Below are 24,558 nucleotides of genomic sequence, written 5' to 3' on the forward strand. Positions count from 1 at the left end.
CCCCATGATGGGAGACCTTTCAGGTGCTTTCACTGTGGCACTGGGTTCAGGCAATCATCACCAATCTCAGACTGCCAATGAGTTCACAGTGGGAGAAACCATTCACCTGCTCTGTGGATAAAAAAATGATTAGCTCACTCATCCACACTGCTGAGACAGCAGAGAGATCACACATCTCAACAGGATTGGACTTGCTGTTAATCAAATTCAGGACTGAAAGCAAAGTTTAATTTTCTGGATAAAAGTAAAAAATTAATCAGTTTTGTGTTAATTATACTGTGGCAGGTCATTGTAATACTTTGATTAGAAGTTAGGTACTTTTGTAGGATTCTCCCTCCCCTGCATCTTCACTTTGAACAGCCGTTCACGCGTCCACTAAGCCATACATTCACTAAAGCTGCAACTCCTTGCTTCCTCAACACTACCTGTCTTTCCAGCTATCTTTGTGTCACTTGAAAACCTAGCTACAATGCCCTCAGTTCCTTTATCAAGATCATTAATGTATATTGTGAATAGTAGTGGTCCCAATACTGAACCCTGTGGAACTCCAGTAGTCACTGACCTCTGTAATAAAAAAAATTCCATCATGTCTATTCTCCTCTTCTGCCAGTCATCCAATCCTTTATCCATGCCAGGATCTTACCCCTAACACCCATGGACTTTTATATTCTTTAGCAATCTGAACTGCTTAAACACTTTCATATTTTGTGTGTGAGTAAAATTTAGCCCTTCTTATTTATTTATTTTTTTTAAATATAAGGGAGAACAAATTCACACAATCAGAGACAGTGCATTGACCTAATATTATAGAACAAGTTCTGAAACCAAGTTTGGTTCACATCCAGTTTTTGAGTAGGATGTCATGTATCATAGAGTCAAAGAGCACAGCAATCACCCTTCATTCCAACTCATCCATGCCGACCAAGTTTCCCAAATGAGACTAGTCTCACTTGTCTGTGTTTAGCCCATATCACAGACTAAAATAAGGAAAGATGAGGAACATAATCAGGAGGCTCAAATCTGCTACGGGACAACTAATAGGTTTCAAATCCATCACCTTCACCACTTGGCCATGACTGCAGAACACGCAGCATTGTCAATATAGCAGTTCTGCCCCCATCAGGGACCCTCTTATCCTTCACAAATGTGTGATAATCTCTAGTTTTCACAGATACAGATGCTCTGTGTTCCTGTGTATGATATCATCACACAGCGACAATTGCACTGAACCTCACTGTTCGTAAGGGTGATAGAAGTCAGGCAGAAATTATGTTAATGTTTAAAATGTATTTAGATGTACACTGGCAAAAACAGTCATGGCTACAGGTCAAGTGCTGGAAAATGGGATTGGAATAGTTAGGTGGTTGTTTATAACTGGCACAAACACAATGGTCTTTTTCTGTAGTGTATACCTCTGAAAAACTTAATATATGAATTTAATAAGCACTTGAATCCAAGTCAGAAAAGGAGATATTAGAGTAGATGACTTATAATTGGTCAATCTTTTCAGGAGGGAAGTGAGGTAGAGAGGCAGAGTGGTTTAGATGGAACTTCAGAAGCTCGGGGCACATCTGAAAGTGCCTTCAATTGGAGAAATAAAATGGGTTATCCTCATCAGGCTGAAATAAGAGGAAAACACATATCTCAGAGATTTATAAGGCTGGAGTAGATTAGAGATAGGGAGGATTGTGAGGCTAGAGGAGATTATGGAGATCGGGAGGAATTTGAGGTTGGAGGAGATTACAGATAGTGAGGTTTGTGAGCTGGAGGAGATGAAAGAGCTAGGGAAGGTTGTGAGACTAGAGGTTGTTGTGATTGGAATGAGGTTTGCCAGGTGGACATCAGAATCAGGGAGCCGTGTCTGATAGAGATAAATGGAGTGTCAGGAGTTCTGATCCCTCTAAACTCCAGCTCTGAGCTATCTGGATCAGTGTCTTGTGTCATGCACATGTAAATAAAGGATAGCTTGGTGATAGAATTACTCGGTGGAGTAATTTCTGGGGAATTATAGAGATAGGGAGGATTGTGGGGCTGTGGGAATACAGAGATAGCGGGAGTTGTTGGGGCTGGAAGATGTTACAGAAGTAAGGAAGTTTGTGCAGTGACATGATTGTGAGGCTGAAGGAGATTATAGAGATAGGGAGTCTTGTCAGGTATCGAGGGGTTACAGAGATATGGAGAGTTGTGAGGTTGGAGGGTATCATAGAGATAGGGAGGTTTGTGAGGCTAGAGGAGTCTTTGAAACAGCACTGTGCTGTTCTTACAGCATATGCACTGCAGCAGTTCAAGAAGGCATTTCACAACCTCTTTCTACAGGTCAAATAAAAATGGACACTGTTTTCTGATCTGGGCAGCAAAGACCACATCCCATGAATGAATTATAATTAAGATGGATTTCTATTTTGTGGAGAGGTAGCAGTTTTCACAATTTTAACCACAGAATACAATTTTCAGATAATTGACAAATAATTCAGGGTGAAAATGTGAGGATTATTTTACTCAGCACATTCTGAGCATCTAGAACAGTTTGAACAGCAACTTGATGCAGATTCGGCAGTTACTCTCAAAAGAGATTTAGAAATAGAAATAGATTTTATTGCCACATGTACTCAAGTGTAGTAATACGAGTTCAGTGAAAATTGTACAAAGCCGCCATTCTCCAGCACCGCATTGGTTGCAAAACTAATATTTATTTTCAAAGAAAAAAAAGTTGAAAATGTTACTTTTTGAGGAAAGACATGGAGGGCAAATGACAAGAGAGTTAGGACAAACTAGTAGCATCTCCAGAGGGAGAGGCCACAGGTGCACTGGGCTGGATGGCCACCCATCCCTGTGCTCTGTGCTACTGCCCCACTTACTCCAGGGCAGTGAGGATTCCACTTCTGGCCTCACGATGGGGCCCGGCTGATTGACGGCAGCTCACTGACCAAAAGGAGGAGAGAGGGCGGGGCTGGCGCACCAAGCTGTTGCGGCTGGTCCTCCAACCAATGGGTGTGAATGAGGGGCGGGGCTAGTGGGACACGTGACCGTTAACGCCGCAGGCGTAGTGTCGTGTGACTGGCGCGTGAGTGAGTGAGGGAGGCGGAGACAGGAAAGTAGAAGAATCAGAGAACACTGGGAGAAAACTGGAGTCAGTCTGGACTGGGAGTTTGTGTGAACACCCGGTGTATGCCGATTGATGCGAATTAAAAACTTCCGGTGCTGCGTTGGCAACGAACGGGAAAACGGCTGCGGGCCTCAGGCGGTCATTGACCCAGGTAACCGCCGCCATATTTAGCGGGTGGTGGAGGGGGGAAGCCAGGTGCCGTAGCGCATGCGTAGTCTTGTCCCTGGGCGGGACGATTTGAAGAAGTGTATTTGCACGGCAAATGAAACCCAGAGAAATGTTTGCCTTCTCTAGGTTTCAATCTTGCACTGGCAGTGTTTTTTGTGTGAATTCGTTTTACAGGATATTAATTAAGACGGATTTGCAGACCGGGAACTCTAACCAAGTTCTGACAGTCAGAGGAGTGATCCAGATCTGAATATTCTTGGCATTTACACCACCGTGTGGAGCTGGAGGAACGCAGCAGGCCAGGCAGCAGCAGAGGAGCAGGAAAGTTGACGTTTCGCGTCGGGACCCTTCTGAGTGAGTTATAGCCTCACTGCAAAACCGTAAATTTCTTTCTCCTCTGATGCTGCCTGGCCTACTGTGTTATCTCTGACTCCAGCGCCTGCAGTTTTTACTATCTCTGATCCTTGGCGTTTAACTGTGGAAGGAAAAAGGTTTGTCTGTTCTGTCTGTGGGAAAATATCTCCAATATGTTTGTAACTCCAAAAAACAGCAAGATGTTCAACTTCATGGTTAACTTTCTCCTGGGTATATGCTCAATTCTGGGGCTGAGGAAGGACATATTAACATGAAAGGGGCACAGATTTACCTAAATAACACCTCATCTCTTTGAATGAACTTTCATACTTTGTCCCAATCATCTACTTCATCATTTTAACCTATAATTTCCTCATTTTCAAATGCCTGCAAACTTCCTTTAAAATTCCTTGTGGACTTGTGTTATAGCACCATTTCAGGTGGAACCATCCAGATCCTTGAGTCCAAAGCGTTATAGTGTGCTGAATTGAAACATGAGATGCTGTTCCCTGAGCTCCCATTGAGCTCCATTGGAACAGTGCAGGAGGCTGAGGTCAGAGTGGGTGTGAATAGACAATTAAAATGATATGGCTGCTCTGAGTGCTGATTGTATTAATAAGAGTGTTTTGGGGTTGGATGAAAACAGATAGTGAGGTGAGATATGCAGAAGGTCAAGCTGAAAGATTGAATGCAGTGCTCAATCTCAGCCTGAGCAGTTCAGAAAGTGACATGGGGCCCAATCGAAACAATCATCTGGTATGTGATATCTCTAGAGTATTTTATTACAGTTTTTAAAGTATAATATATCAGCTAAAGTACAGGTAGGAGCTTCTGATTATAATACTAATGTTTGAAACAAAGGAAGATCCCTACCTCAGAAACCTGGTGTGTTCCTTTTGCACAATGTGGGAGGTAAGGAAGTATCTGTGATGGCTACATGTGCGGGAAGTGTATCCATCTGCAGCTACTGGCTGGCTACTTTTCAGAGCTGGAGCTATGGGTAGACTCACTGTGGAGCAGCCACAATACTGAGAATGTGAAGGACAGTGCGTTTAGTGATGTGGTCGCACCAAAGATGAGAATTACTGTTGGCACATGGGAATGGGTGACCATCAGATAAAGTAAAAGGCCCAGGAAGGAAGTGCTTTGGATACTTGGGATTGTCAGGATGGGCCTCATGGAAAATCAGCAACAGTCAAGTTCATGGCAGTATGGGTGGCTCGGCTGCATGGGAGGGGAAGAAAAAAGGGCCACAGTGAAAGGATTCAGTAGTCAGGGGTACAGACAGGCATTTCTGTGGCTGTAGACATGAATCCAGGACGGTATATGACCTTCCTGGTGCCAAGATCAAGGATAGCATGGAGCGGCTACGGCACATTCTGGAGTTGGAAGGTGAACAGCCAATGGTTGTGGAACATGTAGATACCAACAACATGCCTAAGTAAAGGGATGAAGGCCTGAAAGTTGATTATAGGAAGATAGGAGATACATTAAAATACAGGACCTCAAATGCAATAATGTCAGACTTAATCTCACTGCCACGTGCTGGCAAGAGCAGGAACAAGAGGATAGATCAGATGAATGTGAAGCTGGAGAAATGGTATACCAGAGAAGACATCCTGGAGGCATTAGGACCATGTCTGTGGGTTTTGGGACCTGTACAAGCTTGATCAGTTACCTCTAGGCAACGTTAAGAAAAATCTCCTTTGAGGGTTTCTGCTAATTCCTTTGGTGAGGATTTAAACTAGTACGGCAGGGGAATGGGAACCGAAACATAGGCTTAGATGGGTCAGATCCAGATCAGGAAATAGGAAGTAGAATATTGGCTAGTGATGCAGTCAGCATCTCAGAGAGACAAAATAAAGGAGGATTACACAAGGATAGATTCCCTCTTCATACATCAGTCCTGACATCCCAGGAATCAGTTTGGTGAACATTCTTTACCCCCTCTCAATAGTCAGTGCATCCTTCCTGAGAAAGGAGAACAAAGGTGCACACAATACTCTAGGAGTAGTCTTGTGGTCTCACCAAAGCTCTTAGAGAAAGATGTCCCTGCTCCTGTACTTGAATCCTCTCATTATGAAGGCCAAAGTACCATTTGCATTCTTCACTGTTTGCTGTGCTTGCCTGCTTACTGAAAGAGAGTCACTGAGAAACGCAGAACAAAATGGAGTTAGAGTATCTGACAAAATTGTAAAGAACAATGTCCCCATCATATCCACACTGGTCATCAAGCACCTATTTACACTAATCCCATTTCCTGGCACTCCACATAACCTGTATTGTAGTCCCTTGTATGATCATCAAAATCACTTCAAGGTTGCAGTGGTTTCACATCTGACACCATTTCAGATGCTGCCAGACCCTGCTGAGTAGCTCCAGCATTTTCTGTTTTTATATCGGATTTCCACCATTTTTTGCTTAATCAGGGAGTCATGGGGATATATACAACACAGAAACAGATTGTTCAGTTCAACTCATTTGTGCCGACCAGATATTCTAAACTGATCTCGTCCCATTTGCCAGCATTTGGCCCATATCCCTCTAAACGCTTCCTATATATGTACCCATCCAGATGCCTTTTAAATATTGTAATTGTATCAGCCTCCACCACCATCTCTGCCAGCTCGTTTCATCATGCACTATCTTCTGTGTGAAAAGATTGCCCCTGAGGCCCCTTTTGAATCTTTCCTCTCATACCTTAAACCTATACCCTCTAGATTTTGACTCCCTATCCTGGAAAAAAAACTTTGGCTATTCACCCTATCCATGCCCTTCACAACTCTATAAACCTCTATATAGTCACCACTCAGCCTCTGATGCTCCAGGGATTAAAGCCGCAGCCTGCTCATCATCTCCCTGTAACTCAAAATCTCTGAACACAGCGAAACCCTTTCAAATTTAACAACATCTTTGCGATAGCAAGGAGACCAGAACTGAACACAGTATTCTAAGTTTGGCTGAACCAATATCCTGTACAGCTGCAACAGGAACTTCCCAACTCCTCTACTCCATGCACTGACCAATTATGGTAGGCATTCCAAATGCCTTCTTCACCCCATTGTCTACCTGCAACTCCACTTTCTAGGACTTATGCACTTGTTCTTAACCATTCCGATGGATGGAAGGGCAGGGGACGAAAATGAGTATGGTATTCAGTTGTAGATCTATAAATTGTCTTGGCTTCATGTCTGTCATTCCCACCTCTACCTCTTTCTGTAGTTTTGTACAAGCGCTGACGGGTTCCCTTTCCTGAAGAGCTATATGAGCCAATTCAGTTTTAATGATAATCCAACAGTTTCCTTCAGTGTCATCTCCACAACTGACCAGATTAATTGCTCTCAGTTTTGCAACCTGTGTGTTCTTCTGGTTTTTCCTAACACATTTGCTTCCTGTTTGAAAAGTTGTTTTTATTTAGAAACTTCAAATGAAATCAAATCCAGATCCACTAGTCACTCTGTTTATCATAACCTAATTATCTCAGGATTATGAACATTGAAGGAGAAAGCACCATTCACATCGAGGAGAAAAATGTACCATCTGAATGTGGAAGAGTCTGTGAAGATTCATCTGAAATGTCCAAACGTCAGCACAGTCACACTGGGGAGAGACTGTGGATATGTGGTGATTGTGGAAAGGAATTATTTTCCCCATCCAAGCTGGAAATTCACCAATGCAGTGACACCGGGGAGAAGCCGTTCACTTGTTCTGATTGTGGGATGAGATTCACTCAGGCATCCAGCCTGCTGAAACATGAGAGAGTTCACACTGGAGAGAGACCATTCACCTGCTCCAAATGGGGGAACGCATTCACTCCGTCATCCAACCTGCTGAGACCCCAGCGAGTTCACACTGGGGAGAGACCATTCACATGTTCCGAATGTGGAAAAGGATTCATGCGGTCATCCAGTCTGCAGATACACCAGCGAGTTCACACTGGAGAGAGACCATTCACCTGCTCCGATTGTGGGAAAGGATTCACTTGGTCAGCCAGCCTGCAGATGCACCAGCGGGTTCACACTGGAGAGAGACCATTCACCTGCTCCGATTGTGGAAAGGGATTCACTCGCTCATCCATCCTGCAGATACACCAGCGAGGTCACACTGGGGAGAGACCATTCACCTGCTCTGATTGTGGAAAGGCGTTCTATTCATCATCCAGCCTACAGATACACCAGCGTGTTCACACTGGAGAGAGACCATTCACCTGCTCTGATTGTGGAAAGGGATTCACTTCGTCTTCCAACCTCCAGATACACCAGCGAATTCACACTGGGGAGAGACCATTCACCTGCTCAATGTGTGGGAAAGGATTCACTCAGTCATCTAAACTTCTGGAACACCAGGGAATTCACACTGGAGAGAGACCATTCAATTGCTCCCAGTGTGGGAAAGGATTCACTTCCTCATCCAGCCTGCTGAAACACCAGCGAATTCACACCGGGGAGAGACCATTCACCTGTTCTGATTGTGGAAAAGGATTCATTTGCTCATCTAAACTATTGCAACACCAGCGAGTTCACACTGGGGCGAGACCATTCACTTGTTCTGAATGTGGAAAAGGATTCACTTCATCATCCAACCTGCTGGAACACCAGCGAATTCACACAGGGGAGAGACCATTCACCTGCTCTGATTGTGGGAAGGGATTTACCAAGTCATCCCATCTGCGGAGACACCAGCGAGTTCACACTCGGGAGAAACCTTCACTCAGTCTAGTCACCTGCTGATACACCAGCCTGTTCACTCTGTGGCAAGACTATTGACTTGTTCCATATGTGAGAAGGGATTCATTCTGTCATCCAAATTGTTAACACACCAGTGAAATGACACTGGTTGGATCCCGTTCACTTGCTGTGTTTGTGGAAAAGGCTTTGCTGTTTGCTAATATACCAGCAAATTCACAAAGAGCCACAGTGATGGGTTTTGCATTTACTCACACCAAGGAATGAGCCTTTATCTCTGGAATGTTAGTAAAGCTGTTATCAAATTAAGCTCTTTTGAAAGGTACTGATGTTATAGATAAAATGTTGATAAAAATGTTTTCAAAATGATCACAATGTCATTGTACATCAACGCATTTACAGTGGGTAAAGACTGTCCACCTACATATTGTTTGTAAAGTTATTTTGTGGTTCATATGGAGTAGTTAAACAACAATGAGCTACCCGTAACTGTCGGTGTTGGATTTTGATGCTATTGTTATCTATATTCAAATCTTGGCTTCTGTACCTGTTTCTGATGATATTTGTAAATACTTCGGTTCAATGACCTATCTGGAATAAAGATAATCCAAATCATCTTTTTGTTAAATTTATGTTGCATCAAGACTTTGTCTCATTCTGAGTGCCTTTGAGATAAGCTGATCAGTACCTTTCACATGAACAGTTGGGAGCGGGAGCAGGAACATCCACAGTGAGATACAGCCTGTAATGCTGGAAATTTAGATAAATGTGCAGATGGGGTGCTTGTAACTTAACTTCGCAAGGGGATGGGATCCAGAGAGAATGTCCAAAAAAGTGAGAAGAATCAGCAAGTGAGTCAGGAAGGCATCGACATGACAGGCCAGTTCAGGTAGAAGGGAGTTTAACATGATTGAATGGCATTGATTTTAATGCTGTGAGTTTGTCAAACGAGGCAGATGAGTAAAGGATACAAATTCAAATAATTGAGTACAATGACATTGCTGTCATTGAGACACGCTTGAGAGAAAGGAAAGGATTGGAAGCTTAATACTTCAGCATACAAGGTCTTCATGCGAGACAGCAAAGGAGTCAAAAGAAGAGGACGTCTCATAATTTTGTTTCAGAAATTTATTACAGCAATAAGGAGAGACGACATCTTAGAAAACTCCTTAAATAAACCTTTATGGGTGGAACAAGTAGAGCTAGTAAGGAGGCAGATTTCAGGGAAGTGTAAAAGTAATAGGGTCGTGACAGTGGGGGATTTCAATTTTCTCAACATTCACTATGGTCGTCATTGTGTGAAAGGTTTCGAGAAAGTTTTAAAATAGATCCAGGACAGCTTTTGAAGCTAGTATGTAGAAGTCCAAACAAGGAAAGGGGAGGTCCTAGACTTAATTTTAGGTAGTAAATACGTGGTTGAAGTATCGGGATCGGGGGCGGTGGGGGGGAGGATTTTGCAGACAGTTATCAGAACTTCTAAAGAGATTCAGAATTGTTATGGAAAAGTAGAAGAATGGACCTCAAATCAAAGTTCTAAATTGGCTGATTTTAATGAGACCAGAAATGATTTGGCCAGAGTGTGCAGGGAGCAGATACTTTCAGGTGCATGTGCAAGAGGCAACTTAAATGGGGAGATAAGGAGACGAATAAGGGGAACATGAATTGATGCAGCCAGGTAAAATACAGGCAAATGCTCAGTTGTTTTACAAGTACGTTAATAGTTAAAGGATAATGGGAGGAAATAGTAAGACCCATCAAGGACCACAGTGTGTGGAGCCAGAGGATGTAAGCCTGGTTCTAAATGAATACATTGTGTCAGTGTTCATTAGTGAGACAATTTAAAGAAATTAGCATAGTGAGAGAGGAGCTTTTGAACAGGCTGAGGGACAGAATTAATTTAAATTGGAGAGGCAGGGATTAATAAAAAACAGCATGCATATTTGTAATGAGAGTTCACGTCTGACCAATTCTATTCAATTTTTCAATGAGATGTCCAGGTATATCAGTGAGGGCAGTACATTTGATGTAGTATCTTTGGATGTCAGCAAGGTTTTTGATAAGGTCCTACATGGGAGACTGATAGCAAAGATAAGAGCCCATGGAATCCACAATTGGCTGAGTGGCAGGAAGCAGAGGTGATGTTCGAGTAATGTTTTTTTTTCTGACTGGAAATCTGTGTCCATTGGGGTCCCACAGAGTTCAGTGTGGGCTTTTGCTGTTTGTGGTTTATATAAATGATTTAGACTTGAATGTAGGAAGGTTCATCAGCTGGGTGGCATGATGGCTCAGTGGTTGGCACTGCTGCCTCACAGGACCAGGGACCTGGGTTCAATTCCAGACTTGGGTGACTATGTTGAGTTTGCAAATTCTGTCTGTGTGGGTTTCCTCTGGGTACTCTGGTTTTCTCCCACAATTCAAAGATGAGCAGGTTAGATGGATTGACCATGCTAAATTGCCCCTAATGTCCAGGGATGTGTAGGCTAGGTGGGTTAGCCATGGGGATTACAGGGTTATTGGAATAGAGTAACAGGTTGAGTCTGGATGGGATGCTCTCTGGAGGGTTTGGTGTGGACTTGTTGGGCTGAAAGGCCTGCTTCCACACTGAAGGGATTCTATGGAGTTAATTTGCACATGATAAAAAAGTAATGGGTGGTAAATAGTGAGGAGGGCAGCCTTAGTTTACAGAAGGATATAGAAAGGCTGATCAATGGTTAATGGATTTCAATCTGGATTAGTGAGAAGTGACATGTTTGGACATTTCATTTGGCTGTTAGCCAAAAGGTTGGTGGTTGGTAGACCAGCCAGGGAAGGAAGCCTATTTCCTTTTTTTTCCCATCAGCATACTCTGTGACACAGTCCTGGATTGTCAGTGGGGATTTTGGCTGCAAGGCAATTTCGCCTAATGTGCCCTCCACAATTAGACCTCAAATGACAGCTTCTAATGCATAGTGCTGCGAATTATGAAGAAAGACTCTTGCTGCAATGGCTCTTTTAGAAGTACTATCTATGCTCTTTCTCCTTGAGTCAAGAACTCTCAACAGGAAATTGCTTACAGTAAAATTATGAACTTTCATTCAATCTTAACTCAATCTTTGAAACAAAATTTACAATTGAGTTTCTGAAAGGTTCCACTGATTAACATTGCAAGTGAAAAATAAACCATTGCTGATGATTCTGACTGACTTGCACGTTCACCCACATTTTCAGCTCCATTATGAAATTACACAGGAAGGTGAAATGAAACAATAAAGTATTTTACAAGGTGCATCGATAAAACCTTCTTCAATCAAAATTTGTATTGATGAGATTTAGAAGTCGTTGAATCAAATTATTTATGACACTATAGCAGCAATATGTGGGAAAGGCAGAAGCCATAACAAAGACTAGTTTGAGGCCTATTCAGCAGAGATGATGTCTATCACTGAAGCAAAAAATGAAGCCAATCAGATATGCAACATAAATCCAACAGCTCGAACACTGCACAACATGAAAGCAGCTAAGACAGTTATGTAAAAGACAAGGAGATTGTGTGCAAATAAAGGCTGAGTGATCCCACACAGGAACCAAGTAAGATTTTTTTTTAAATATGTAATGTATTGAAGGGTTTAGGAGAGCAGGCAGGAAAGTGGAGTTGAGGCCAAGATGAGATCAGCCAAGATTGTATTAAATGGCGGAATAGGCTCAAGATACTGGCGATTACTTCTGCTCCTAGTTCTTATGTGTTTATGTGGAAGAAATTCACACTGCCTGTGACAGGGGAAATCTATGGGCTATTTGGGATGAACAAAGAGGGCATCTGGTCCAACCATCACTGAAGTTACCCTCCTGAAATCAGACAGCAACAATCTCACTGGCAGAAGCAAGTAGATGCCCTGCTGGGTTGAACACGACTATGAGCAGTACTCCCATTAGTTGGACATCTTCCCACCTCCGTTTGATGCTCTCCTACAGCTTCCAGTCATCGTTAAGTTGGACCAGGAATACTGAAGGTTCAAAAGGAGTTAATTGCTTACTTGTGAGGGTGGAATTTGCCTGAATTTTTGAAGTTTGAAAACTCACCAGAACTGCTGCTGTTTCATGACTTCCTATTCCTCTGCAGGGAGACGGGGTCTATTCCCGAGGATGTGAGAGATGCAAAAATTACTGCAATTTACAAAACCCAAAGCCTCTAGAGGAGATTACAACAACCACAGGAACATCTCATTCAGCGTCAGAAAGCCTTCTGTGGGGTCATATTTAAAAAGTCTTCATCTGCCTCCAGACTAACTGTGTCCAGAAGTACACCTGTGATACAAAGTCATATAAGGTATGGACCAAGTGACGGAAAATAAGATTTGAATAGTGAGGAGGTTGTTTTCAACTGATGCAGACTCAATTAGCCAAATGGCCATTTTTTGATGTACGCATCTGTGACCCACTCCTTTCAAACCACAATCCATGTATTGTACCATCTGACAGTATGACATTTGAAATTTTCTGTGTGAGTAATGGAGTAAAACATGCCAACACCAAAGTCAAAAAACCACAACAACTCCTGATAACTATGAATAATAATACTTTCTCTCAGGGAGATAGGACAGGGAGGTATAACTTTGAATGAAGAGATGAGGAAATAAAGTCCAATGAGCGATTCTATTAAAACACTGCTTTCCAAAACTTTTCCTGATGTGACCCCAGAGTAAGCTTTTGAGGGGCTGGTATGAGTACCGAGGAATGGGGAAAGGGAAGATAGATTGGGGTTTATTAATAGATTCATCGTGCAGTTGGACACATTATTAATGCATTAACATCTGTATTATTCACGTTTAAAAAAATCAGGAATGACTTTGATATAATACAGTCCTAACGATTGATGGAACAGAAATCTGATTATTAATTGAAATAATTCTGAATAGATTTGAATTAGTATCCTGATTATTGGTGCAATAAGTTCCTGCTTACTGATGAAGTATGCAACAGGAACTGTGTAAATTATCAGATCATGATTAACGTAATAGAATCCTGATTGTTAATGTAATAGGGCACTGATTATTGGCAGGCACCAGACTATTAATGTAATTTTGTCCTGATAATTAATGTGTTAGTCTCACAAAAGATGGAGTAATAGGATTCTGAGAATAGATGTAATAGGAAGCTGATTTTTCATGTAGTTGGACTCTAAGCATTGATGTAACAAGATCCTCATTAATGACACAACAGGATTCTGATTATTAACGTAACTGAATCATAATTATTAATACATTACGATACTGAATTTTGATGCAACATTTTCCTGATTATGAAAACATCAATTCTCTGCAATAAGAATTAAACACCTGCCCTTTCACAGGCTTGTTTCAGTGCAGTGGGGCCTCAGGGGGCAGTCCAAAAGGTCACAAGGGGATGTAAAGGGACCTTGCAGCTGTCAGACGTGACTGGGAACTCGTAAATCCAAACGGCAGATTCTTACAAGCAGCATTAAACAGGAGACAGGGGAGATGTTGAGGAAGGTCTTGAGCAGCAGAGTTTCAGATCATCTCACAGTTTCGGGTGAGGGTGGATTGAACGTAAGAGGCTGGTCAGGAAGGCACTGGAATTGTCAAGTCTAAAGGAAACACTGGCATTGGTAAGGGTTTCAGCAGCCAATGAGCTGGAAGTGAAATATCTGGTGTCAGCAATACTTTGATTTTGTGGTCGGAAGCCAATCTTAAGGTTAAATGTCTGAGTGGGATTGTGATAAGCATGGTTCAGCCCCATACAGTTGACAGGGAGAGGGATGGCAATGAGGTAGAGCTGGGAGTTATTAGTGCTTGTGTGAAAACTAACGCTGTACTCCTGAATGATATCACCCTGGGGCAGCGTGGAGATGAGAAATAGGAGGGGCCAAGGATGGATCTTTGGAGGACGCCAAGTCCAAACAACTTGGAGACAAAAGGGAGTTTGGAGAAGAGGGCAGTCATTTGCAAGGAAAATGAGTTCAAGGGTGTTTTTCTCCCGATGTGTGATGACAATGGAATTAAAGGTGGGAAGGACAGAACCAGAAGAGAGACTGAATGTTAACAATATCGAAAAACATGGGGAAGCTTTTGTTAATAGTTTAGCGGGATTAGGTTCAAGGTAGGTCTCATGGGCAAGATAAGCTCTGACAACAAGTGATAGGAAATAGGAGAGAAGCTGGAGCAGGTCTCAGACAAAGAGGAATTTCGAGTGGGTTTTTCCAATGGGCTAGTGGTGGGAGAGGAAGAAGTAGAGGCAGCTGATCGGATCAATGAAGGGACAGAGAGAGGGAGACCCCTTCAAATTGAAGTGTCAAGGATGCTAAAAAGAAAATTAGGCACTCTGTGTGTTGAACACAAAACTGATTTATTTGACTATTTTACCAAATATTAGCACTTGTGACTGAGTAAACATCAGCTAAAATTGACCCTGATGAATATAGCTCCATTCTAGTTGTGGTTAACAGCAAAACCCAGCCCTTGCTGCATTCGCTTGTGAAGTTGCTGGTGCCGAAGCAGGTAAGCTGACTGAGTGAATCTCTTCCCACACACCGCACAGGTGAATGGTCTTGAATTCACTTGTGTACACTGAGGTCAGATGATCACCTGAACCCAGTCCCACATCAAGAGCACTTGAACGGTCTATCATCAGTGTGAATATGTTGATGATGCTTCAGATCTCCGGGACTTTAAAAGCTTTTCCACAAATTGGATACTTAAAAGGTCTCTCGTCATTGTGGCCATGTTGATGTGACAACAGACCCTGGAACTTTTACAGCACTGCCCACAGTCTGCGCATTTGAAAGGTCTGTCTTCAGTGTGTACTCGCTGGTGTGCCATGAGCTGGGATGACTGAGTGAATCCCTTCCCACACACTGAGCAGGTGAATGGCCTCTCTCCAGTATGAACTCACTGGTGCGTCATGTGGTAAAATGACCGAGGGAATGCATTCCCACACTCAGTACAAGTGAATGGCCTCTTCACAGTGCATATTCGCTGGTGTACATAGAGGTCAGACGACCATCTGAACGCAGTCCCACAGTGAGAGCACCTGAACGGTCTCTCCTCAGAGTGAACATGCTGATGGGACATCAGCTCGGTGGAACCTATATGGCCCTTCCCACAGTCTGGGCATTTAAAAAGCCTCTCCTCCGTGTGAACCCACTGGTGTTTCAGCAGGTGGATGTCCAAGTAAATCCCTTCCCACACTCTGTGTAGGTGAATGGCCTCTCCCTACTGTGAACTCTAGGGTGTGCACGGAGATCATATGGTCAGCTGAACCCAGTCCCACAGTGAGAGGACTTGAACTGTCTCTTCTCCGTTTGAACACTTTGATTACTTATCAGTTCCCTGGAACTTTTAAAACACTTCCCACACACTGAACATTTCAGGGGTCTCTCGTCGGTGTGAACACATACATGGGATATCAGTTCACTGAAACATTTGTAGCAGTTCCCACAACGTTGGCATTTGTAAGGATCAGTGTGAACTTGCTGGTGAGTCAGCAGCATGAACGATTGAGTGAAACCCTTCCCACACGTGGAACAGATAAATGGCCATTTCTCAGTGTGACCATGTTGGTGAATTTCCAGATCAGAAATATAACTAAATGTCTCCTCGTAGTTCCCAGTTTTCCAAATTTTCTCCCCAACATGACTGCACCTGTGTTTCAACGGGCCAGATGATTGTCTGAACCCTTGTCCACGTACAGGACTCATGTACGGTTTCTCTCCACTGTGAACAGTGCTTTCTCCTTCCATGTTCAAAATCCGAGGATTTTCAGGTTGTGATAAATTAGGCGACTCCAGCAGATCCTGGTGTGATCCTGTTCTGAAGAAGTCATAACTTTAAATGTTCACATCGTTTATCTCTCTGCAGATGCAACCAGTCTTTCCCCAACATTTTCGATTTCTACTTCAGTTTTCCAAATAAGTCATTCTTCACTTTAATTGTAATAGAATGTTCACATTGGATACCAAATTTTAAATTGTATCTTTCTGTGAAATGGATTTAAAACAGCAAAAAAAGGGGATTAGGAGAAAAGCCACAAAACCATAAAAGCAGACTGTGTGAAATTGAGCTGAATGACTGAAACTTCATCAATTCTTTTGTTAGCACGAAACTTAACTAACCTCAGGCACTCCCAGCCAGACTTCCACATCCCAGTTCCTCATAACCTTGAGGTTTTATAACATTCTACTGTCCATGCACTCACATCAAATCTTAATCACCTACCCCCTGCAGTGCTTGTATGGAGGTCAGCCCACTGAACCTCAATATAAGGTCCCTGATTGGAGTTGTTAATCTGGTCCAATCAGGGAGCCCTGGCTGACATAGAAAGGTTGCGTGTCAGAGATACTGACACTCTGGTTCATGATTCTGTGTGAGCCAGTACTATAATCAAGGGTGACTTGGTAACAGGATACCATCCTCTATAGATGCCGTGCTAACTGACATTTACAGGCTATTTAAATTGTTTCCAGTAGTTTCCCAGCAATCAAGTAAAACTGGCTGGTCTGTTGTTGCTGGGCTTCTCTTCACATGTTTTTTTGAAGAAGTGTAATATTTGCAAATTCTCCAGCTTCTGGCACCACCCTTGGATCTATAGAACCTTAAGTCATTACAGGAATGCCTCTACCATTTTTCACTCTCACTTCCCTTATTATCTTTGGATGTATCTCATCCAGACTTGGTGTGTTATCCATATTGAATACAGACAGCATATCTAATACCACCTTCTTATCAATTTAAACCCTTCAAGTGCCTGAACTACCTTTTCTTTTACCATGACCTGCGCAGAATCCTCTTCATAAGGAATGACAGATCCAAAGTAATTATTTAATATTTCAGCTGTGACTCAGCATGCATGTGTAAATCTCAGTTTTGGTCCCTAATGAGCCCTAGTCTATACTTGCCTGACTATTACAATTTGAATGCCTAAACAAGACGTTCAGGATTTCCCAACATGTTGACTGCCAGACTCTTTTCAAAACCCCTTTTTACCTGTCTTATTTGCTTTTTCACCTTCCTTCTGAATCTTCTTTATTCCACCTGGTTCTAAATTTTAATTTCTATCTAATTTCAATCGTAAGCATAATTTTCCCCCTTCACCTTCATTCATAAGACCATGAGATATACAAGCAGAAGTAGGCCATTCAGCCCTTCAATTCTCCTCCACTATTCAATGAGATCCTGGTTTTCTGATATTCCTCAGCTTCACTTGCATGCCTTATCGCAATAACCTTAATTTCCTTACTGATTAAAAATCTGATTAATTGATCACTGTGCCTTAAATGTTTTCCACTCAGACTTGACCCACTTCAGTGCCAGGGATCAGGGCTAGCAGTGCTTCCTTTCTCTTTGAGAGTAAATAGACATTGCTGTTAAAGACTTCCTGAACACACTCTTGGAACTCTTGCCCTGCACTGTCCTTTTCATTATGGTATTCTAATCAAAATGCAAAATATTGTGGAAGCTGAAAAGCTGAAACAAACACAGAGAATGCTGGAGAAACTCGTCTGTGGAAATGTATTGTGTTCAGAGTACATATCGTCGAGTATAGTTTGGTTCCTCATTTTATTGATTGCCATTCTCGCGTATACCCATCATCGCAAAACAAATCATAAGCACCAATGGCGAGATGTTTACCCACAACGCCCCACGGTAGGCAATGTCCTCTATCTAGGGCACAGGAGAACGGTGCGCAGGCGCAGTTTCCCCAGTACACCGAGCATGCGCGGAGACGGGGATGACAATGGGTCAGTACGCTTTTTTAAAACAAGAACAAAAACAAAGTTTTTGGAAAAGCTGAACAGGTCTGGCAGCGTCTGTGAAGGAGAAAACAGAGTTAACGTTTCGGATCCGGGGACCTTTCCTCAGAACTCTTTTTTAGAACGCTTTTTTAAGAAATTCATCTGCAGACGGTGAGGATGCGGGACAATGGCGGGATCGCTGGAGCCGGCGGAAGGCACGCAGAGGGTTTATAGACACATATTAAATAACTCGAACCCCGATTAATAACCTGCAATTGCCTTATTTGTGTTCCGGGGGGCCGTTACCCAAAATCAGCTCCGGGTAGCCGGATTCGCTGGGATTAGAGCGCAAGCGTGCCCACTTGGTGTTGCCGTGCAGTGAGTGGGGTTTCAGGATTTCTGTTTTCCCTAACCGGGTCCTGGTGCCCCATTATCAATAACCAGAACACGGGCCGTGTATATATTCACTGTGACAGATTGTAATCTCTATCCAGCCACCCGAAGAGCCAGCTGCCCAACATTTGGTGACATTTCAGTTCCATTCTCCTGACTTGAGCTGAGCACTGTGGGGTCCATCGGGAACTCGGAGGATCTTCCTTCCGTTGAAACTAATTTGTGGGACCGGAATGGACAGTATGTTTGCAGAGGATCACTGTGGCTGAAGAATAGATATACGAGCATGGGTGAGCTAATTGGCCATCAAGCCTGCTCTGCCATTCAACAATATCGTGGCTCAGTTTCATTTTTCTGCCAGTCTTTGCTTCTCGTCTGCCATCGTTCCTATGCCTGGTTGTCCATGGAGAGGAAGGGTGCAATGACCTGCAGCAAACGTGACACCTAAATTTGATTCCTCAGAGTACACAGTGTCTCAGAGAGACTGAGAAACATATTCTGATTTAGTTAGAAAGGTTCCCATTCTATATCCCTTTCTTGGACTTTGTTGCTGATTTTGGATAATTCTAGTTTGTTTGGATGAACAAAAGAGCAAGGAAGAAGTCTCTTCAGGTAGTCATAAAGAGGCTACAACCTCTCACACTGTAAGCCTATATAAAGCCCATGGACTGTTCTCAGCAGCAAATATTGCCTCCCCATTGAGATCAGTGTTTTCTGATTGTTCCATCTAGATGACAGGCTCCCATCCCTGATGAACACGAGTGAACCAATTTCATGACAATCTGGCAGCTTTTCTGGTCACTGTTCCCTAGTGCAAGCCCCACAAGTTAACTGATCCATTCACCTTGATTTCACGATCTTCCTTTGTTTTTGTGCATTCTCTTACACTTTTCTTTTTGTTTTAGATCAATTCCGCAGTACTTTGGAATTTGAGGATGTACACTCAAGATACATACCAAACATCACACCAGAATCTGACAGCATTGCTTAATTTAGTGTACGTTGAAAATCATTGGCTTTTGGATATGGAAGGTGGACGCACCATTCACAGTGAAGAGAAACTGTCCACAGCTTCTGTATGTGCACGGTATTCAGGCGATCATCTGACTTTTTGAAACTAAAGTAAAGTCACACTGACAAGAAACTTTAGATATGTGGGGACTACGGAAGGGTTTCAATTACTCATCCAAGCTGCAAACACGTCAGCGCAGTCACACCAGGAAGAAATGATTCACCTGCTCCATGTGTGAGAAGGCATTCGTGAAGTCCTCCACCTGCTGGGTCACCAGTGGCTTTACACTGAAAAAGGCATGTTTCCCTCCTCTGAGTGTGGCAAGGAATTCATTCAGTCATCCCACTAGCTGACACACCAGCAAGTCCACACTGGGGAGAGACCATTCACCTGCTCCGAGTGTGGGAAAGATTTGTCCTGTTCATCCATGTTGAAACGTTAGCAGGTTCATTCTGAGGAGTGACCCTTTAAATGTGCAGACTGTGGGAAGTGCTATAAAAGCTCAAGTGGACTGATGTACTATCAATGTTTTCACGCTAAAGGGAAACAATTCAGGTGCTCTCACTGTGGGGTTGGGTTCAGGACATCATCAACTCTCATTGGACACCATCAATTTCACCCAGTGAGAGGCCATTCACCTGTTCTGAGTGTGGAAAGAAATTCACTCAGTCATCCAGCTTAATGAAACACCAGAGAGATCACAAGTAACTGCAGCGATTGGATTTTGTTGTTTGTTTGTTCGTGGAATCATGGCATCACTAGCTCGGCCAGTATTTGTCATCCGTTCTAACTGCCCAGAGGATGGTTAAGAGTCAACCATATTGTTATGGGTCTGGATTTATATGTAGGTCAGACCAGATCAGAATTAACAAAGGTTCCCAGACCCAGTGGCATGAAGAGTTGATTTCTGGTCTCTTATCCTGTTTCTGAAATGGTAATGAATGAATTGTTACAGGTGATTTAAAGGGGATAGACGAAAATGGGTTTTATTTTAATTCTTCCTGTTTTCTCAGTTATTACTGACAATCTCATTTTCCTCGCACCACAGGGTGTTACAGAAAAGAGGGCATGGTCAGCTGCAGCTGGTCACTTGAACTCTCACTGGACCGGAAAATTTAACTCTAATTTCTCTCCATAGATGCTGCCAGTCCTGCTGAATTTTTTCGGCAATTTCTATTTATGTTTCTAATTTCCAGCATCTGCAGTTTTTTTTAGGTTTTTCAATATTTATCTTGTATGTTTCAGAGGAGCCTCATTGATGAGGTTGGTGGGTTTTGGGTATTGAACATTAGGCCACAGATCAGCCATGATCTCTTTGAATGGCAGAACAGGCTTGAGGGTCTGAATGATCCACTCCTGTTCGTATGAAAGTCATCCATCTGCTGTGTGTAGCAATATTGCCCCTCATTGTTCACTTCACATTCATGTCTAACACACTCGATGCTGTTACTCGCTGAACAAATCTCCTGTGTTCAAACTAAACATGTTAACGTTCAGTCCACCCTCTACTGCCGCCTGGTTTTAATTCTCATCAAGGAATGTTGTCTCTTGTTACTATGTGAACGGTCACAAAGTGTTGATCCTGGACTCTCATGCCCCTGGATCCACAAGACCCATTTTTTTTCTCTTCCCCTTTCACTCTTTAATTCTCAGTTTCAGTCCGTTCTCCATTTGAGCTCTTCAACAAACGCATTTGGTTGGACTAGAGGCAGCTGTAATTTAATGCTGGGAAGCGGGAAGCAGACAGAAGCACAACGAGTGGTGACAACAAAAAAGCTCCCATTCTAATGCCAGAGTTTCTCCATGACCCAGGGAGTGGTGGGGGGCTTGAGAGTGTGGGGGAGGCAGACTCGTTCGGGGATTTGTAAAGGCACTCAGACTGATTGTTAACACAGATAGACAGATAGAAAGATAGAAAGAAAGAGCGCATTTAAACACCATCTTCGATGACCTGCAGCAATGAAAAATGCTTCAAATCCAATGATTTCACCTTGAATCGCTGACAAAACAGGGGAAAGCTCGCCATTTCTATCAGATTATCTCTTTGAAATTCTTTTCTCAAGAAAAGATGAGGCAAACTGTTCAGTCTTTACTGGTAATTATCCTCTCTCTGGTCCTGTAAGATTTGTGACTGAACATTTATTTTCCTGTTCCTTGTGAGTGATGCCAGCAACAGAAACAGTTCCTAAGCTGCAAGGGATTTCAGTTGGACTACTTGTATTTACAAATTCATTCTCACTCTTGGACACACTGTGAAATTGATGTAAAATGGAAGGAAAGTTCTCAATGAGGACCTACAATAACACAAAGGCAGCATGTGAAACTGAGTTGAATGAACCTGGTGAGATAGCAAGAACTGCAGATGCTGGAGTCAGAGACAACACAGTTTGGAGCTGGAGGAACACAGCAGGCCAGGCAGCATCAGAGGTGCAAGAAAGTTGATGTTTCCGGTCGGAACTTTCTTCAGAAATGGGGAAGGGAAAGGGAGCAGGGAAAAAAACATAGAAAGAGGTGGGGTGGGCATTGAGATAGATTGGATCATGATAGGTGAGTGCAGGTAGGGAATCATGGGGATTGGTCAGCAGAATGGTTGTGTCAGGTCAAGAAGGCGAGGATGAGGATTAGACATGGGATGAGGCCAGTTGGGTGGGTAGATTTTAAAACTGATGAATTCCACGTTAAGGTCATCAGGCTGTAAGCTCCCGAGATGTAGTATGAGGTGTTGCTCCTCCAGTTTGCGGATGGTGTCATTGTCCCTCCTCCCGGTGATTTGTGGGGATGGCATTAGGAAAATGTGACCATGATCACAACTAGTTAGAATCACAGAATCCTGACAGTGTAGAAAGAGACCATTCAGCCAATCGTGTCTGCATTTAACGTCCTGCTCAGACTAACTCCCCTACATTAACCCTGTATTTACCATGGCTAACTCAACCCAGCTAACCTGCACACGATGGACAAATTTGGTATGGCCAATCTGCTTAACCTGCACATCTTTGGACGGTGGAAGGATCACAGATTAGATCCACAGCACAGGTTTAAAAGTTTGAAGCTTTGGGTGAAGACTCAAAAATACTCACCTCTTAAACAACTTCACTTTTTTAAAATAAAATCTGGGGGAACCAGGATCTACACAGATTTCAGATTGTCTCTGGAGGAAGAGAATTCCCACCAACCTGGGGGTGCGGTGACATCACAGAGGCCTGGGAACCATCAGAAATATAACAGATTTTGAGCAAACTGGGAGCAAGAGAAGGACAAAAAGACGGTCTGTCATAGGATGGAAAGCAGAAGGGTTTAAATGGCAGAAATATTAGTCCCTCAAGGCCATGGGGAAATGGAGTTGGGGCTGGAAAAGAAACAAATAAAAGATGTGCCTGTCAGCTGCACATCTGTCTCCAAAGAAACAAATTGAAACACGAAAACAAATAAAAACAAAATAAGGGGCAGAGATCACAGTCTGAAATTGTTGGTCTCACTGGTGAGTGCAGAAAGTTGTAAAGCCTGGGTAACTCTATTTCAGCCAACACAACCATAATGGACCAAATGGCCTCGATCTGTATTGTAATTTCCTATTTTTATTCTGATATTTAGAGTTCAATTCTGATGATGTTAATAACCTCTCAAATTGTATTGGAGTGCAATATTCTCAAACATATCACTGCAGATTGTTGTATTTCTCTCCTGAGGGTTTAATATCACCTGGAGCTCAGGAAGGGCAATCTCTGCGGAGGATCATATGGCAGCAACAGAACTTCAGCCTGGACACATCTTTCAGGGTCACACTGAGGGGGCAAATAGCACTTTGGGTGTTTCATGTCTCTGCTCTCTGACAGCAAAGCCCCAGTTTGGGTTAAACCTGAGGTACGTACGAAATGTGTCCCAGCTACTGTCTTCCATGGCTCAGAGCTCCCAGACATGGAGCAGAATCTCATTTACAACTGGGTTTAGAGTCAGAGGAAAAACAGCGGTGAATGCTGGAAATGTGTTTGAAATCAAAGATTAGTGCAAAACTCTGATCTGTTCTTGACTAGAAGTGAACCGTCAGGTTTAAATTTCCCCTACATTGGTAAAGATAAAATTGTTAAACCTACAACATGGAGATCAAAAGCACATGAACAGGGCTATGAGCAGCCTGTCTCAATCTCTTCTGAAACCACACAGGATGCACCAGGTAAAAGTGAGAGAAAGATCAGAGTCAAAACTATACTTCACCAAAAGTGTGGACATGGGAGGGTTGAAAATAAATGTTAACTTTCATTTTTCAATAACCACAAATAACAGATATTGGTCAGGAAGGAATGTAACAGGGGTTAGTGCTGGCAGTGAGAAATATTTTCTCTGAAGGAGTTTTATCTGAGACTTCATCACTTTCTAAGGATGTGTAACCTGCTATGAGTGTCCTCAGGACATGTATTTTTTTTCCCACTTTGATATAATTTCCCAACTTGCCCACCTTTCATTCATTTGTCCTATCCAGTCATTCACTTTGTGGACAGTTTCATGTGATAATGTTTGGTTTTATTTCAGAAGCCTTTACAAAATGCTTGACACCATCCAACACAAATCAGCCCTCTCGATTCGCACTTGAACTAACTCCATGCACATTGACTCCCTTCACCACTGATGCACTGTGGCAGCAGTATGTATTATCAATAAGATGCACTGCAATGACTCAGCAAGGCTCCCCCAACAGCACATTCCCAATTTGCAACCTTTAGGATCTAGAAGCACAAGATCAGCAGTCATATACGAATACCACCAACTGCTCGAACCCCTCCAGCCCACATGCCATCCTGATTAGGAAATATTTCACGTCCTTTGAATATTGTTTGGCCGAAATCCTGGAAGTCCCTTCCTAATGGCACCAAGGGTCCACTGAAACACATGGACTGCAACGCTTCAAGAAGGCAGCTCACCACCACCTTCTCCAAGACAGTTAGAGATGGGCAATAAATGCTGCATGTTTGCCCAGTGACAGTGAAGGAACAGTCAATATGGAGGATTGTGATATTCAAGTCCCAGTTATTTCATTTCATTTCATAGATTTTCATGTGATTTTTGTTTGCAATTTCTGTCAGGAAATTTTCCATTTCTAACATCCTGTTAATGA

At 42.9% G+C, this 24,558-nt stretch overlaps 2 protein-coding genes across 3 annotated transcripts; one reads left to right on the forward strand and one right to left on the reverse strand.

The window, feature by feature from the left end:
• The first annotated feature begins 3,047 nt into the window (after window positions 1-3,047).
• On the forward strand, window positions 3,048-8,928 carry LOC109911819 (zinc finger protein 16-like). Of its 2 annotated transcripts, none has more exons than XM_048619437.1 (2): window positions 3,048-3,257; window positions 7,033-8,928. In XM_048619437.1, the coding sequence occupies exon 2, from the start codon at window positions 7,117-7,119 to the stop codon at window positions 8,356-8,358; it is 1,242 nt and encodes a 413-aa protein (XP_048475394.1). In that variant the 5' UTR covers window positions 3,048-3,257; window positions 7,033-7,116; the 3' UTR covers window positions 8,359-8,928. The 2 variants fall into 2 exon arrangements, with proteins under 2 accessions (XP_048475394.1, XP_048475393.1); XM_048619436.1 differs by having other exon boundaries at window positions 7,113-8,928.
• Window positions 8,929-15,559: 6,631 nt separating this feature from the next.
• LOC109911814 (zinc finger protein 239-like) lies at window positions 15,560-16,048 on the reverse strand. Its single transcript, XM_020511193.2, has one exon. It carries the CDS (start codon window positions 16,046-16,048, stop codon window positions 15,560-15,562), a length of 489 nt encoding a protein of 162 aa, XP_020366782.1.
• Window positions 16,049-24,558: the final 8,510 nt, after the last annotated feature.

The sequence above is a fragment of the Rhincodon typus genome, chromosome 42 (genome assembly GCF_021869965.1).
Source record: "Rhincodon typus isolate 14 chromosome 42, sRhiTyp1.1, whole genome shotgun sequence".
Lineage (NCBI taxonomy): Eukaryota > Metazoa > Chordata > Chondrichthyes > Orectolobiformes > Rhincodontidae > Rhincodon > Rhincodon typus.

Bases quoted from the DNA above. Each gene is read 5' to 3' on its own strand.
- LOC109911814 (XM_020511193.2), bottom strand. From the start codon at position 16,048: ATGGAAGGAGAAAGCACTGTTCACAGTGGAGAGAAACCGTACATGAGT.
- LOC109911819 (XM_048619437.1), top strand. From the start codon at position 7,117: ATGAACATTGAAGGAGAAAGCACCATTCACATCGAGGAGAAAAATGTA.